Source organism: Sebastes umbrosus, chromosome 7 (assembly GCF_015220745.1).
Source record: "Sebastes umbrosus isolate fSebUmb1 chromosome 7, fSebUmb1.pri, whole genome shotgun sequence".
Lineage (NCBI taxonomy): Eukaryota > Metazoa > Chordata > Actinopteri > Perciformes > Sebastidae > Sebastes > Sebastes umbrosus.
Genome location: NC_051275.1, coordinates 23,957,599 through 23,971,429, shown reverse-complemented (window position 1 = coordinate 23,971,429; position 13,831 = coordinate 23,957,599). Strand labels below are relative to the sequence as shown.

Below are 13,831 nucleotides of genomic sequence, written 5' to 3'. Positions count from 1 at the left end.
GAGAGTGAGAGGGTGATTAGCCGCTAACAGGCCGTGCTCCTCTCATCTGGCTAATCATTTATGCCCTCGGCACCTCGGAGAAGTGTGATGAGGACTGTGTGTGTGTGTGTGTGTGTGTGTGTGTGTTTGGACTGGCCTGCATGGCCGTGTGATGAGAGCCATGATTAGGGCAAAGCAAAGGTCACACATTAGCTGTCTCGTTTAGTGGAAATCGTACTTCAGATTCATCATCATCATGTCCCTGTCCTCCAGCAAATATACCCCCCCCTTCTCCCCTTCCTGCTTCTATAAAACACACCGTGTCGTACTCAGCCCCCCCGCCAGCATAACCTCAATGCTGTGCTATTTTTTGCAGCAGTGATGATGAGCATGGAAATGTCACATGAAGAATGTTGCGAGAGCATCAATTTCCACGCCATTCAATGCTGCCGTCTGACTTTTCTCGAACCGATTTCATATGTTCATCTACAATAATAGCTCAGTGTGTAGAATCAATATAAACACTGTTGTATGCTCAGTGGGTGCTGTTCCTGTGTCTCTGTGACATTTTAAATCTGACATTTACATTTATAGTGTGCCTCTTAAAGATAAACAACTCTATATTCAGTATGCTTCATATAATTATTATTATTAATCATATTTATTGTCACATAGATTTCACATACAAGGAATTTGCTTTAGTGTATTGGTGCATAACATAAACAGAGTAAGAGAACATTAAATAAAAAATAATACTAATAATAAAAGAAAATTAGAATAAAAAATAAATACTATAAAAAATATGTACAATATATCTGAATTAAAATGAAATAATTAATAATAATAATAATAATAATAATTTGGTCTGCTTTGGCCTAGGAAATGTTTAAAAATGTTTTTTAATGTTTTTTAAAAATACCGAACCTTAAATATGTACTATAAATTTTCACTGAACCCCTCCTCTGAACAACAATTGTCCAATCATAGCTCATTAACCGCAAGGCAAGGCAGGCTTCTGCATTATGAAGCGGTGTGCACGGGGTTGTAGTTAGAGTGATACTACATATTTAAAGAGTTTGGTTGGTGTTTCTTTAGTTTTAGGAGATGGTGCTGTGTATGACTAGAGAGTGATAACCTGATTCCTATGGGGGCCACCGAAGCTGAAATTGCTAGTTTACAATACGTTGGCCTTGTATCCACCATATGGTACATCATATTATAGTCATTTAACATAATTTATCATTAACGTTATCTTCTACTAAAGTGTAAACTCTCTTTGATGAGTGTCAGTCTGGCGCTGAGCTACTGAGCTTCGTTCTGCTTCAGGCTCAGATGTTCCAATACCCACTGCAGCTATAATGGATTTTCAACAGCAAATATTCCCAGTGTTAAACCCAAAATCAGATGTCCCACTGCTCCCATTGTACAACATAGTTGTACCAGTGCTGGAATGATGACAATCTCCATGGATACTGAAAGAAGTTCCTATTTTTAACCACTTGGTGTTTTACAGCACCTATATATATATGCAATGTTATGAAATGAGGGGTATACCCCGCAGCACTTCAGACCAAACAATGGCTGTGTGATACATAAATCTAAAACTGACAGTGTAATAGAAGAATTGTAGAACAAAATGCCTTTACGATACCTCGTAGCCCTGAGCGTTGTGGTTCCGGCTGAAGGGATAGAAAGCTCCCACCTGCATCCAGCGACGACATAACTCTTCAGTGGAGTCGTCAAAGAACCCACAGATGTCAGCTCCGATCTGAAACACACAGGAGGGGATGACAGCTTGACATTTAGCCAGGACCTACAGAATATTTCTATTAATGTCCTTTTAAATGTGAAATTCAGTGTATTTGAATTGTACAGTTGGCATGCCGTTTCATCTAAAAAAAAAAAAAGAGGGTACAGGTGGATTCTAGTTCAAGATTGTGTGTTGAAACTGAAATAAAATATAGTAGCACTATATGTTTAAAAAATGCCTTCAGAGAGAAAATAAACTGAATCTGAGGTCAACAAATCTCCCGCAGTAGTGAAAAAGTGGCACCGATGTGATAGCCGGCCACATATTTGTCTTTTAAAATGGCTTTCTTGATGTCCGTTCAATCCAGTCAAGATTTACTGGCAGGCAGCAGATGCGGGCAGTGATCTTTATTTACATTAATTGCACCGCGGAGTCCAAGAAAAGAGACTTCCGTCAAAGGCCAGTCCACAGAGACCGCTTTCTATTGTTTACCACTGGCCACATTTTACAACTGGCTCAATGGGAGGCAATCGATCCAAATCCCATTTCTCCCGCTCTCTCTCTTTTTGTCTCTCTCTGTTTGTTTGTGTGTGTGTGTGCTGAAGAACCAAAAATCTGCTTGACACAGTCCCACCAGGATGTAGTTGGCATCTAGACCACCCGACGTGCACAGCTGGAGGCGCGTGTGTGCATGTGTGTGTGTTTGCGCGTGCGTCCGACTCCCTGTTGTTTTCTCACCGCTGTTTGCACTACAAATACACACATGGCAGTACACGGTACAGAGCGCACTTCATGGCTACTGACTAGAAGTGTGTGTGCTTTTTTTTTTCTGAATCTTATGTTAATGCAAGGGGAACTGGTGTTCTTCCAGACATTTTAATGGATCTCGTTCCAGACACACTTTTTCTTGCCCTTCTGTCTTAATGCTTACGCCTGAACATGGATCTCAATTAGCAGCTAAAATCCTCCTTTAAAAAAGAAAAAAAAGAGGGAAATGCCAGAACTGCATGTTAACTAAACTGAAACACGTAATAAGAGCTATGACTGGCTCCAGCTAAATTGATTTGTTACAAGGTCTTTTTGTATGATATAAGCGTTCTCCACACCTAATAGCATTTCTGTCTCTTTCATTAATACTATCTGAAGGGAATCTGAGCCTCAAGTGAAATGTGCCTGTGCTAATGGATATTTGCTAAAAAATGAACCCGACTGCACGGAGCTCCCGGTCGCCTGGAGTTTTTTTTTTTCGCCACATCAAATCAAACAAAACATGAGTTGTTTTTTTTTCTTCTGCAGCAAGTGTTCTGTGACAATATGAGTAACAAAAGGCTTGAAATGAGGCCCAAATTAACACTGAATGTTATGTGATGTTTGAATCTGTAGCTCAAGTGAAAAGCTGAAGCGATTACTCCTAGCAGTCCTCTTAAGTCCTGTCATGGCAACCAGGTAGATACAGTTTTTTTTTCCTGTCAAACTCACTTACTTTGAGTGTAATATGAACAGTATTTGCCCCTGTGTGGAGGTTTGCTACTCACATAGGGAACCCCAAAGAGCCCAAACTCTAGCATGCCAGGGATGGCCCATTTTATGTCGTTCCAGTTGGCAGCATTGTCCCCCAGCCAGTGACCCGAATATTTTCCCACACCTGGGAAGGAGGAGCGGGTCAACATCAGAGTACGGTTTCCTCCGAACACACGCTGCAGAGCTCTGTGGGAGCGAGAGGAGCAGAGCGAGAGAGGGAGAGAAAGAAAGAGGTCGTTAAGATAAAAAAGGACGTGGGGACAGAGAGAGAGAGAGAGCGTGACTCAAACACCACAAGGGAGAAACCGACATCAAACACACATACATGCTCACAGAGTAGAGAAAGAGAGAGATGTATTAGATGGGGACAATGCCAGATCTACTTGTACTTTTTCTCCCCAGCGCGTTGTACATTATTATTTAGTTTGAAGAGGGAAATCGAAGCCGCATTGATTTCCATGACAATATGGAACCCTGATGATGTTTATGAAATGTGTCTCCTGCCAATAATACATTTTAATTAGTGGACAGAGAGAGAAAAAAGAAGGAGGGAGTGAGAAAGAAGATAAAAGAAAGACGAGCCAGCTTCAATACCAAAGGAGTGAGTCAGCAATTCGACGTCAGAGCGCTTGTATTTCATGGTCTCCGGTGCATATGGATGTGCCTGTGTGTGTATGTATGTGTGTGACCATGTGTATTATGTATCCCTTCATGCCTACATTGTGTGCGTCTTTGTGCAGCCGTGTATACTGTGTGGTTGTGACCAAGTCTCCAGGAAGAGTCCCGGGATTTTAAGCAAATTTGACATATAGTGCCCAAAAAAATGGTATTCGGGACAGCCCCAATATTCAGGAGGGCTAAGCTTAGCCAGCTCTCTCAAAAATGTTTCCTATTAGTGTCAGGAGGTGGCGCTACATTTGATATGCCTCTACGATGACGTAATGACTTGTACTCTACCATAGCCCCAACAAGGTAAGGTCTGACAATATTGACTTCACACTGTTTCCTTAATATTATTGTGCAATATATGTCTATATGAGACCGCCAAATATGAATGTGAAAAGCCTTTCTCCACGTATACTTCCAAGATGATCAGTGTGGGACGTCTTGCAGCCAAATGTCATTGCAACCTTTAAGATGTCACAAAGAGTGTTGTGCTGAATACTATCTCATAATAATATTATTGAGGAATGATCTCTTCTTTGGCCTCTGCAGACTAAGCAGTGCTGAGGCTGCAGTCAGGAGAACAGTAACACCTGAAAGGTTATAGTGGCATTTTATGAAAATGCATTGTTTTTGTTTTTTCTTTATAGACATCTGAGATGCATCTGAAAGTTTATGGCAGTGATGAATCAGCAGAAAATCACTGCACAACATCCCAATATGTGGGGGGGTAATACTGATGTGAGATATATAACCATTGGTAAAATTGTATCGATATTTTTGACAGTTCTTTGCTACTTTTTAACTTTTAACCTCAACATACAGTTTATGATATATCTCTGCATCAAGAGGTGCGCATTGCATTTGTTTAGTTTCACGGGGTGTTATTTTCCATCAGCTGAAAACCCATTAGTGCAGGTGTGTGCTGCTTTCTAATTGATGCAATTTCCCATACCATCACCATTAGTACATATTAAAATTCTGGCAACTGACGCCAGCTTTAGCCTTGTGTGAAATGACTAGCTGGGGGGCTGGGAGACTATAGAGATTCCTGTACCAAGATAAATGTGACTGCAGCCTCTATACCTCTGTGACATTTAAGTGCTTTGTGCCTGGCTCACCAACTTGACTGCACTATTTTGATAGTCTTTGGAGGATGAATCTGACGTGCTCTTGTGAACCCCTCCCCCCTCCTCTGCCACTCTCTTTTGAAATTTCTCTGTGCTTGTTACTGTGATGGAAACACAGATTAGCTACAATTTAGACTCACCTCACTTGTCACAATATCATCATTTGCGTGGCGCCAAAGCACAGTAACAGAGGTGAGGCAAACTTTATGTAGCATGCTTTATGTAACTTAATGGGCTTTACATCCATTAGAGTAACTTGATTATACTCAAACTTGTGTGCCACATGCATGCAAATGACATTATGCAATATGCATAGACTATAGGAACTATAGGATGTATTTTTTTCTTTTTATCTGATTTTAGGAAAACTGTCACAGTATAAAGAACACACCAGAAATACACCATTTTACAATAAAATAGGGAAAAATAGCTCCTTTGTACAGCATGCAACTGCATGTTTTTTGCCTAAAGCTGCATTTGATTATCATAAAGTGGGCATGCCTGTGAAGGGGAGACTCATGGGTACTTTAGAGCGTTATTTAGCCTCCTTTGCGACAAGCAAGTATGACATGGTTGGTGACCAATGGAGTCTTTCACTTTTCTACTTTCATATGATGCAAGTATCTTCACTGTAGGCGGGCCATTGGATTTTTAAGAGGTTAATTAAAAATCGATAGTGTTTTGGAGAATTGATACAGTATTCCAAAACATAACATTGTGATACTCATGTATCAATATTTTCTTACACCTCTATTAGTTACAGTTGTGCCGATACCAATACCAGTATCAGAACTGCATCCAATTCTGCCCAAAATAGCGGTATTGGCGAGTACCCCAGTCTATGCACCGATCTGATACCATCATTTATTAACCCAGATGAAAATCTACTTGTTTAACCCCAAATCTATTCTCCTTCACCGCTCTAAAACAGTAGCCTTCGCATGAATAAAGCCTAAATAGACTTTAACCTGCTTAATGTGTCATCAATTTTCATCTGTCATTGCTTATATCCTATAATCACATTGATTCCTCTCTGTAGGTTTGTGTAAGTAATGGGCCCTTAAACTGTTTCAGCGCCAGACCCCAGATGAGAAATTCATTCACTCACCCTGGGAGCCGGGCTCATTAAAGCATATTTCTGCACTTATCACATGGGATCCAACTTGCAAAATGGTCTGCAAGAGTCACAGGCTTTTGATTTAGCAGAAGGGCGTAAGTCACTGGGCAGCACTGAACTGACAGATTTCTCCGTTGCACTTTTTTTTCATGTCCGCTACATAATTATGTTGCCATTGCTCAAAAGCCTCTGATTCTACTACACTTAAATATTTTGTGTGTTGCACTGTTTTGACATTACACAACGTGTTTTGAGTTTGCCAATGCCCCATTGCTCTGGCGGGGGTGGCAGCAAGTTGGCTCCCGTAGTGCAAGCATGGCCAAACTCCTTCTATCAATGTGAATGCACTCACTTTTCTGTAGCCAGCACCATAGAGTAGCCATACAGACTGTGGACATCATAGTGGTTCCCCCAGGCCTGCTTGGCGTCCATACACAGAGTCTTACTGTACAACACCTCATCCAGAACCTCTGGGGGGAGAGAGAGAGAAGATGAAGAAGGTAAAGAGATGGGGGGCATGGAAGGAATACAGAATATAGGAGGCAGAGGTGAAGGTGAGAAAAAGGAGGAAGGAGGGGACAGAAGGAGCGAGAGACATTGATATATACAGCAATAGGAAGTGGGAGCAGTGAGGAAATGAGAGACAGACAGAGCAATGGAGGAAGAGGATGACTAAGGAGGAGTGCAATAAAAAGGTGGCATCAGGGGAGCATGCCTTTTCCAGTTATGATCATCCTGTCTGGGACACAGTCGGAATAAAAGACATGGCGGAAGAGTCATTTTCAAAATTCCTCACCGGGGACCCACTATTTTAGATGAGTTTTCCTCTGGACCTGAACTTACTTTATGAGCTATTGTGGCGGAATTTATCAACTTGTGCACAGCATTTGGGCTTCAAGCTGCAGGCCTATGACACCCTCTATTTCTTTATAGTACGGTATGTAGATTTATGACTGGTTTGTAGGCAAGGGCAAACTTGCTTACAGTGCTGCTGTGACAAAGTTTTGAGACTCAAACATGTCTCGAAAGGAACACAGATATTGTGGATATTACAGACTGTCAAATACCGCTGTTTGGTAAGTGCCCCTCGGCATTGAAAAACCGACGCAAAGAGGCACCCTTTGGCAAAAGTATGTGACAAACCGGGCTTTCAACTAACTCCAATGTAAACCCACCCACGGTCTTATTCGACAGTCGAAGCAAGTGACGTAGTATTATTAGTGTGAGTCTGCTAAGGGCCGGCGGGAGTGGTGGTGGATGGGTCAAACCAACACAAGACTTTCAACCAGGACAACTCTTTTTGTGTCCCGTGTGAAAGTATAAGTAATGTTGACTTATTTTGTTTATTTTTGTCAGTCATTAGTCACGTGACTCGCTGGTATTGTCAGTCTTGTGAGTCACGTGAGTTGCTAGTCTCGTGAGTTGTAAGTCAGCGAAGTTAAAGTCAACCATGACCGTTTCCTAACCCTAATTAAGTGGTTGTGTTGTCTAAACTTCCTGTGAAAACAGAAGTTTATTTTGAATTGACATTATGCATGTAAAGAGCGTTGGTTGACACGCCATCCCTGGTCTGTCCAAAAGTAACGCAAGAGGGCTACCATGTGTGCCAGTCTCCGATGCCATGAGGCACTGACCAAGTGATGGTATTTGACGAGTTGGGAGTGAGAATGTGTTGACAAAAAGTAATGCACTGTAATTTGTGTATATCCCATGAAATCAATTCTTATGTATTTGTGAATCGGGAAGTTTAAAGAGCGGCAAACGCCACATAGGCAGGAGGTCGGGGTGGATGGATGGGTCAAAAAATACCGGACTTTTGCCCGGGAGACTGGCGTTCGTGTCCCATGTGAAACCAGAAGTCAGCATTGATTTATTCGTCAAGTAATTTAAGTACTTAAGTCACGCCTCTTAAAGAGTTATTTTAAGCCAAACCACGATCTTTTCCAAAACCTAACCAAGTAGTTTTGTTGCCTTAACTTAAGGAAGTAGATTCCTGTGAAGACGGAAGTTTATTTTGAATAGACTGTATGCATAGAATGATCGGAAATTTCGTAGGAAAACAAAAGGAGGAATAACTTTTTTGTAAGATATCATATGAACCGTTGTAGGAGAATACGTTGGGATATTAACAGCAAGCATTTATTATGGCGCAGGACATTTACAAAACAGTGTCTTACTTGGAGTGTAGGGAGGGTAGTTGAGGTTGTTGTCAGCACAGCCCTTATTTGATCCTTTCTTGAAATTAGCGACCTCGTTCATATCCTGCAAGTGCATCAGAGGACACGGTTGAATAAAACACAATTATAACTAATCATTTGAACTTCTAATTATCATGCCATACGAGTGTTGTGAATCCAGGATAATCACATGCTGAAAACGAGCATTATCCACATCCAAAATATATATATATTTTTTCCATGATAAACATAAAGTGACCTGGGTTGAGCGAAGGTGTTTGAAGTAAGAAATTGTGTGTGTGTGTTGCCGCAAACAGTCCGAGTAATGACTGAGCCAAAAATCCAAATTTTCAGCTGAGGAACCATTAACAGCATAATATGAATATCAGCCTGTTCTTTGTGTGTCAGCCTGTGTTTGGTGCTCTTTATTGGCCTCCGACGTTCAACTCACAGTGAAGTAATTGCCACCGAAAATTACAAAAATCTAAGCTCACTGCCCCTGTGTGTGCGTAATTGGCTGCATAATAATGTCATATTCAGGATATTCGGTTGGCGAACAGCTAATCAGCGAATACACAACTTCATGTTATGTATTTAAAATTGACTCACAATCCAGAGGGCATCGTGTTTGATCTCTCTGGAGAACCGCTCATACTCATCAGCCCACCAGTCGATGCAGTTCTGGCTGGTGTAGTCTGGAAACACAGTCTCCCCTGGCCACACCTGAGAGGGAGTGAATGCGAGATATGTGTTTACAAGCACTTTTTAATAGTTTTGGAGTAAAACTCTAAGAACATTAGTTTGGCATCAGATAGCTCCCCTGCTGACAGTATTCACTTCAGGTTTTTTGTTTTGGCAAAACACAATGTTGCACTTCTTTTTTTTGACAGGACTTCATTAGTATTTTTCTTATCCTTTTATTTCAGTTTAAAAAGCTTCTGCAACATGTCTTTAATTAGGCAAGAAGCGAGCTTATACACAATACGGTAAAACAGGTAAACAACATGACGGCGAGATAGGCTAAGATGGCGTAGGCGTATAGGGAGCTCCACTGAGGCGCAAAACTAGAGCTGGAAACAACGTCAGAGAAACAGCTTAGAGATGTGGAAGTGACAAAGAAAAAGAGAACAGAAGAGAGATGAAGAACGAGAGGGGGCGGGATTGATGAGAGAGAGAGAGAGATGGCAAAGGAGAGAGAGCGAGAGAGACCGAAGAGTTGAGGAAGAGAACACAGAGGAGAGGAGAAATCGATAATGCAATAGAAATCTCTAGACGTGACTGTGTGTTAGAAGCCGTCCTTAATGGCATGTATTGAGAAAAATGATTAATCCACAGAGAAAGGCGGAGATTTTTGCACGTGTGTGTCTCTGTGTGTGTCTCTGTGTGTGTGTGTGTGTGTGTTTCTGTGTGTGAACTCCTCTGTAGAGCGCAGTAGATATTAAATCTCAAGGTTGCTCCACGCTAGCTATCTTTTACCTTTACTTCCTCTGCCAATAACTTTACAACCCAGTCTGTAGCAAAGACATGAATCATGCTTACGTATACGCTCGTGTGTCCGCGCACACACACACACACACACACACACACACACACACACACACACACTCACATAGATTTATAGTCAGATGTTTTTGGCAGGTGGTCAGAACTCCAAGGTCAGAGCTTATTGATAGTCCCCTCACAGTTTCCATCATTTCTTTTCCAGTCATTTCTTCCTTCTTTTAACTCCACATATTTGTCGGTCTGACGTCTCCAGCTGCTTACTAATACCATAAACACTTTTAACAAATCTGCTGGCATTTGTAGCTGCCAATCTCACTCCATCTTTATATCTATTTGTCTGCTTTTAGGCTCTTCTGTCTGTCTGTCAGTCTGCCCACCTGTCTATCTTGTCTTCTATATGTCCCTCTGCCTGCCTCTGCTACTCCACAAAAGTGTCTCCCCACCTTCCATCTTGTCTGTCCCTTTTTCGTGTTTACCTGATAATCTGTCTTTTTGTCTCTTGTCTCTCACTCTGGCTGACTTCCTGTGTACCTCCCCTGTCACTCCGTCGCTCAGAGAGACAGCCAGTCTGTCTCCCCCGTACATTACTCTCTAATCTATTATTTGTGACTGTGTCTGTCTCCCTGCACCTGCCTTTTTCTCTGCCCATGTTTCTGTCTGTCATTCCTACCTTTAAACCCACATAGACTCCTTCTCTCTCTCTCCACGCTGCTTTGTTTACTCCCATCCATTTGTTTTGCCTCAGAACAGAAATGTTGATCCGTGCGACTGAGGTCCCTGCTATGATTTCACTCGCACACCGAAACATATGGGACACCAGGAAAAAAGCTTTTATCCTTATCTTCCGTGAGCAATTAGCCGTCTTAAAAGCAGAATAAATAGCAGCCTGTCTCTGTATCTCCTTTATCACTGACACAGCTGCCGCAGAGGTCATTTTGCAAAGACCCCACTGTTTTCATAACCAGGACACACACTGTATATTCATATGGAAATAAACCAGAATCAATTATAATCCTACACATGCGTGCACAGACACAAACAACCGAGAATAGCTTCTCATTTAGAGAAATGGATACACGTAGATGGGCACATAGACTGACTTTTTCTCTCCTTATCTGTCTCTCTCACACACACACACACACACACACTCGCACACCCAATCTGTGATGCGTCGATGCAGAACATTTTAAGATTAAACACTAATGCGGAATCAATGCATATGTTTGACCTGTTATAAACAGCATGAAAAAGCGATTAGCCAAGGGACCGGGCCTAATCGTGTGCGTAATCAAAAGCAAGACTATAAAAGCACGGGAGCAACAGACTTTTACCCCCCACCTCCACCTCTCTCTGCGGGGGAGAGCTTTTTAAACATGTGCTCTGTGGGGAGAAGGATCAAAAAATAACATACCGGAGGCTTGAACTTCCATTAGGGGATATAATGGTGAGCCAGTCACACATGTGCACACACAGAGCTAATGCATACATTTATGCTTATGTTACACGATAATTCAAAGACCCAAACACTCAATGGACCTTCAGCGCAGTTTTAATTTTCATGAGTCATGGATTCAGCAAATGTCAGGAGGCATCTCGCCAACATTATAATGTTACTTAAATCATGCTGGTTCTTTGATGGCTATCCTCAGGCTCTTATCCTTGTATTGCATAGATTATTGGAATTTATCTTAATGCCACGTTCCTGGGATATTAAGTTCGCAAAGCTATACTTGACCTTGTACCATAGATACAAAGCTCAATTGATGCTTAGGGCCAAATATGTGTCGCAAAACTCCCTAACTATTAAAACACTTTCACTGGCCTTTACAACTGATATAAAGCAGGCTGTTCTCATGCTCTGTTTATAGCTATACTTACGAAAAGTAATGCACGCTAATTTGTGTATATCCCACAAAATCAATTTGTGTGTAATTCACGTAATCGTGAACTAAGAAATATAAAGAGCGGCAAATGCTGCGAAGGGAGGTGGTCGTGGTGGATGGGTGGGTTTAAAAATACCAGACTTTCGCCCAGGAGACCGGCGTTCGTGTCCCGTGTGAATCTATAGGTCAACGTTGATTTATTTGTCACGTAACTGGCGTACTTGGTTTTTATGCCAAATTACAATCTTTTCCTAAGCCTAGCTAAGTTGTTTTTTTACCTAATCCTAACCAAGTCGATCATTTCCTAAGCCTGAGTAAGTAATTTCCTTGCCTAACCCTAAGGCAGTTGTTTCCTGTGAAGACGGAAATTTATTTTGAAAAGACTGTATGCACGTAACAAGCAGAAAATGACAAGCGTTGCTGGACATTCAAAGGAAAACGAAAGAAAAAGGAAGAATACATTTTTCACAAGATATCATTCGATCTGTTGTATAAAGTAGAATGGAAGCATGATCATGATTTTTCCTTAACCTATACTTTTCTCTTTAAACACAATATTGTAGTCGCCATGCACACACACATATTGTAGGGAGTAGTTGGTAATTCTGTGAATGTAATGGGAGATTTTAAAGAATTTTCCAACATCAATTTTCAGTCTGATAATAAGTCTTTTATTTGTATTTTTTTTACTTATCCGAGAGCAAGTCTCAGCACAAGCTGGTATAAGACTGCTCAGGGACTCTAGCTGTCTGAATATGTTTTGCTAACCACATTAGTCTGAGTAAAATCCATATGCTGTAGTGTATACAATTCCCAACAGTTTGGCAATTCCTGAGATGCCAGACTTGGTACGTTTGGCAACAATCATGCCATGCTAAGGGTGTTTAAATCATGTCTGTTGCCAGTTGTAACACTAAGTGGAACAGAAAGAACCTCTCAAACATATGTACCTTTCGCTGTACAGTATATGATGATAAATATATTTATATGACTAATACCCCTCTTACACTTAACCCCTGCGTTTGACCCGCGCTTCGCAACATTAAGCTTGACCCATGTACTTTTTCATATCGCTGTGACGAGGCCATTTACATAAGACGCAGACATTGGGCATATATGGGATGGAAGCTTGGGGTTAAAGAGGCATTACCATCAGGAGGAGGGACATCTTTGCTTGAATGGAGAGAAATATCTAATCAAGGAGCCACTAAGTGTATTGTTTCATCTGTATGCATGCTCACCTCTCCCACCAGAGGAGTTTTCCCGTCTGATTCAGTGACCCAGGCATTCTTCTGAGTCCCACGGTCGTAGGAGTCATATGCAGCATTACCTACCCTCTTACTGGTGGCTACTGCAGGGTCCTGGGGGCAAAGGAGTGCACTCGTAAGAACAGTCATTTGGTGCATTTGCAAGGCTGCCTAATGAAAGTTTAGAAATTGCTGTGTTTTCACTAGCTGCAAACTCAAGTAAAAAAACATGTCAGAAACGATAAACCATACATTTGCAGTGTTCTTTTTTTTAAACTCTCACATAAGTTGATCATTAACGGAGTCAGTGATTTGAGAAGTTTACTTTTATATGACGGCAAGCTCCTATAGTTAAAAACAAATATCTGACAAGCCTCATTACATCTGGAATATATCATCCTGACAACACAGCAGCCAACACTTGGCCAGTAATACAACAATATGAATGCTACCAAACAATAAAAGACCCAGGAATGAAAGGTGCATTGTCGTTTTGTAGTCGCACAGGGATGTTTAAAGGTTGCATTGTCTGTAAATGTGTCAAATGCACACTGAAGTGCTTCTTACCAGGATGAGGATATATCTCTGTCCCTTCTCATGAAGGTAGTCGGCGAACTGAGGCAGCTCGCTGAACTTTACTTTGTCATATGTGAAATCTTTCTTATCCTCCATGTAGTCGATATCAGTGTACTGAATGTCCTGCATGGGTAGAATACAATTAGTGCTTAGTGTATGGGCACCTCATGTACATGCAATACCTATTAATATGCAGTTCATGAAAAAAAAACAGTATTTACAAAAAAAATCAGTTTCCTAGTCTTGCTTTGAAATAATCTTTTCAGAATACTGCATGTGATTTGA

The 13,831-nt window shown here is 41.3% G+C and overlaps 1 protein-coding gene across 1 annotated transcript in view; it reads right to left on the bottom strand.

Annotated features, from left to right (window-relative positions):
* si (sucrase-isomaltase (alpha-glucosidase)) overlaps positions 1-13,831 on the bottom strand; it is a 79,790-nt gene that overhangs the window by 52,127 nt on the left and 13,832 nt on the right. The window contains exons 11-17 of the mRNA XM_037776408.1: positions 13,538-13,669; positions 12,965-13,084; positions 8,947-9,060; positions 8,338-8,422; positions 6,513-6,630; positions 3,265-3,436; positions 1,631-1,747 (exon numbers count right to left, since the gene is read on the bottom strand). Coding sequence (XP_037632336.1) covers positions 1,631-1,747; positions 3,265-3,436; positions 6,513-6,630; positions 8,338-8,422; positions 8,947-9,060; positions 12,965-13,084; positions 13,538-13,669 — 858 coding nt within the window. The remainder of the gene's footprint in view (positions 1-1,630; positions 1,748-3,264; positions 3,437-6,512; positions 6,631-8,337; positions 8,423-8,946; positions 9,061-12,964; positions 13,085-13,537; positions 13,670-13,831) is intronic.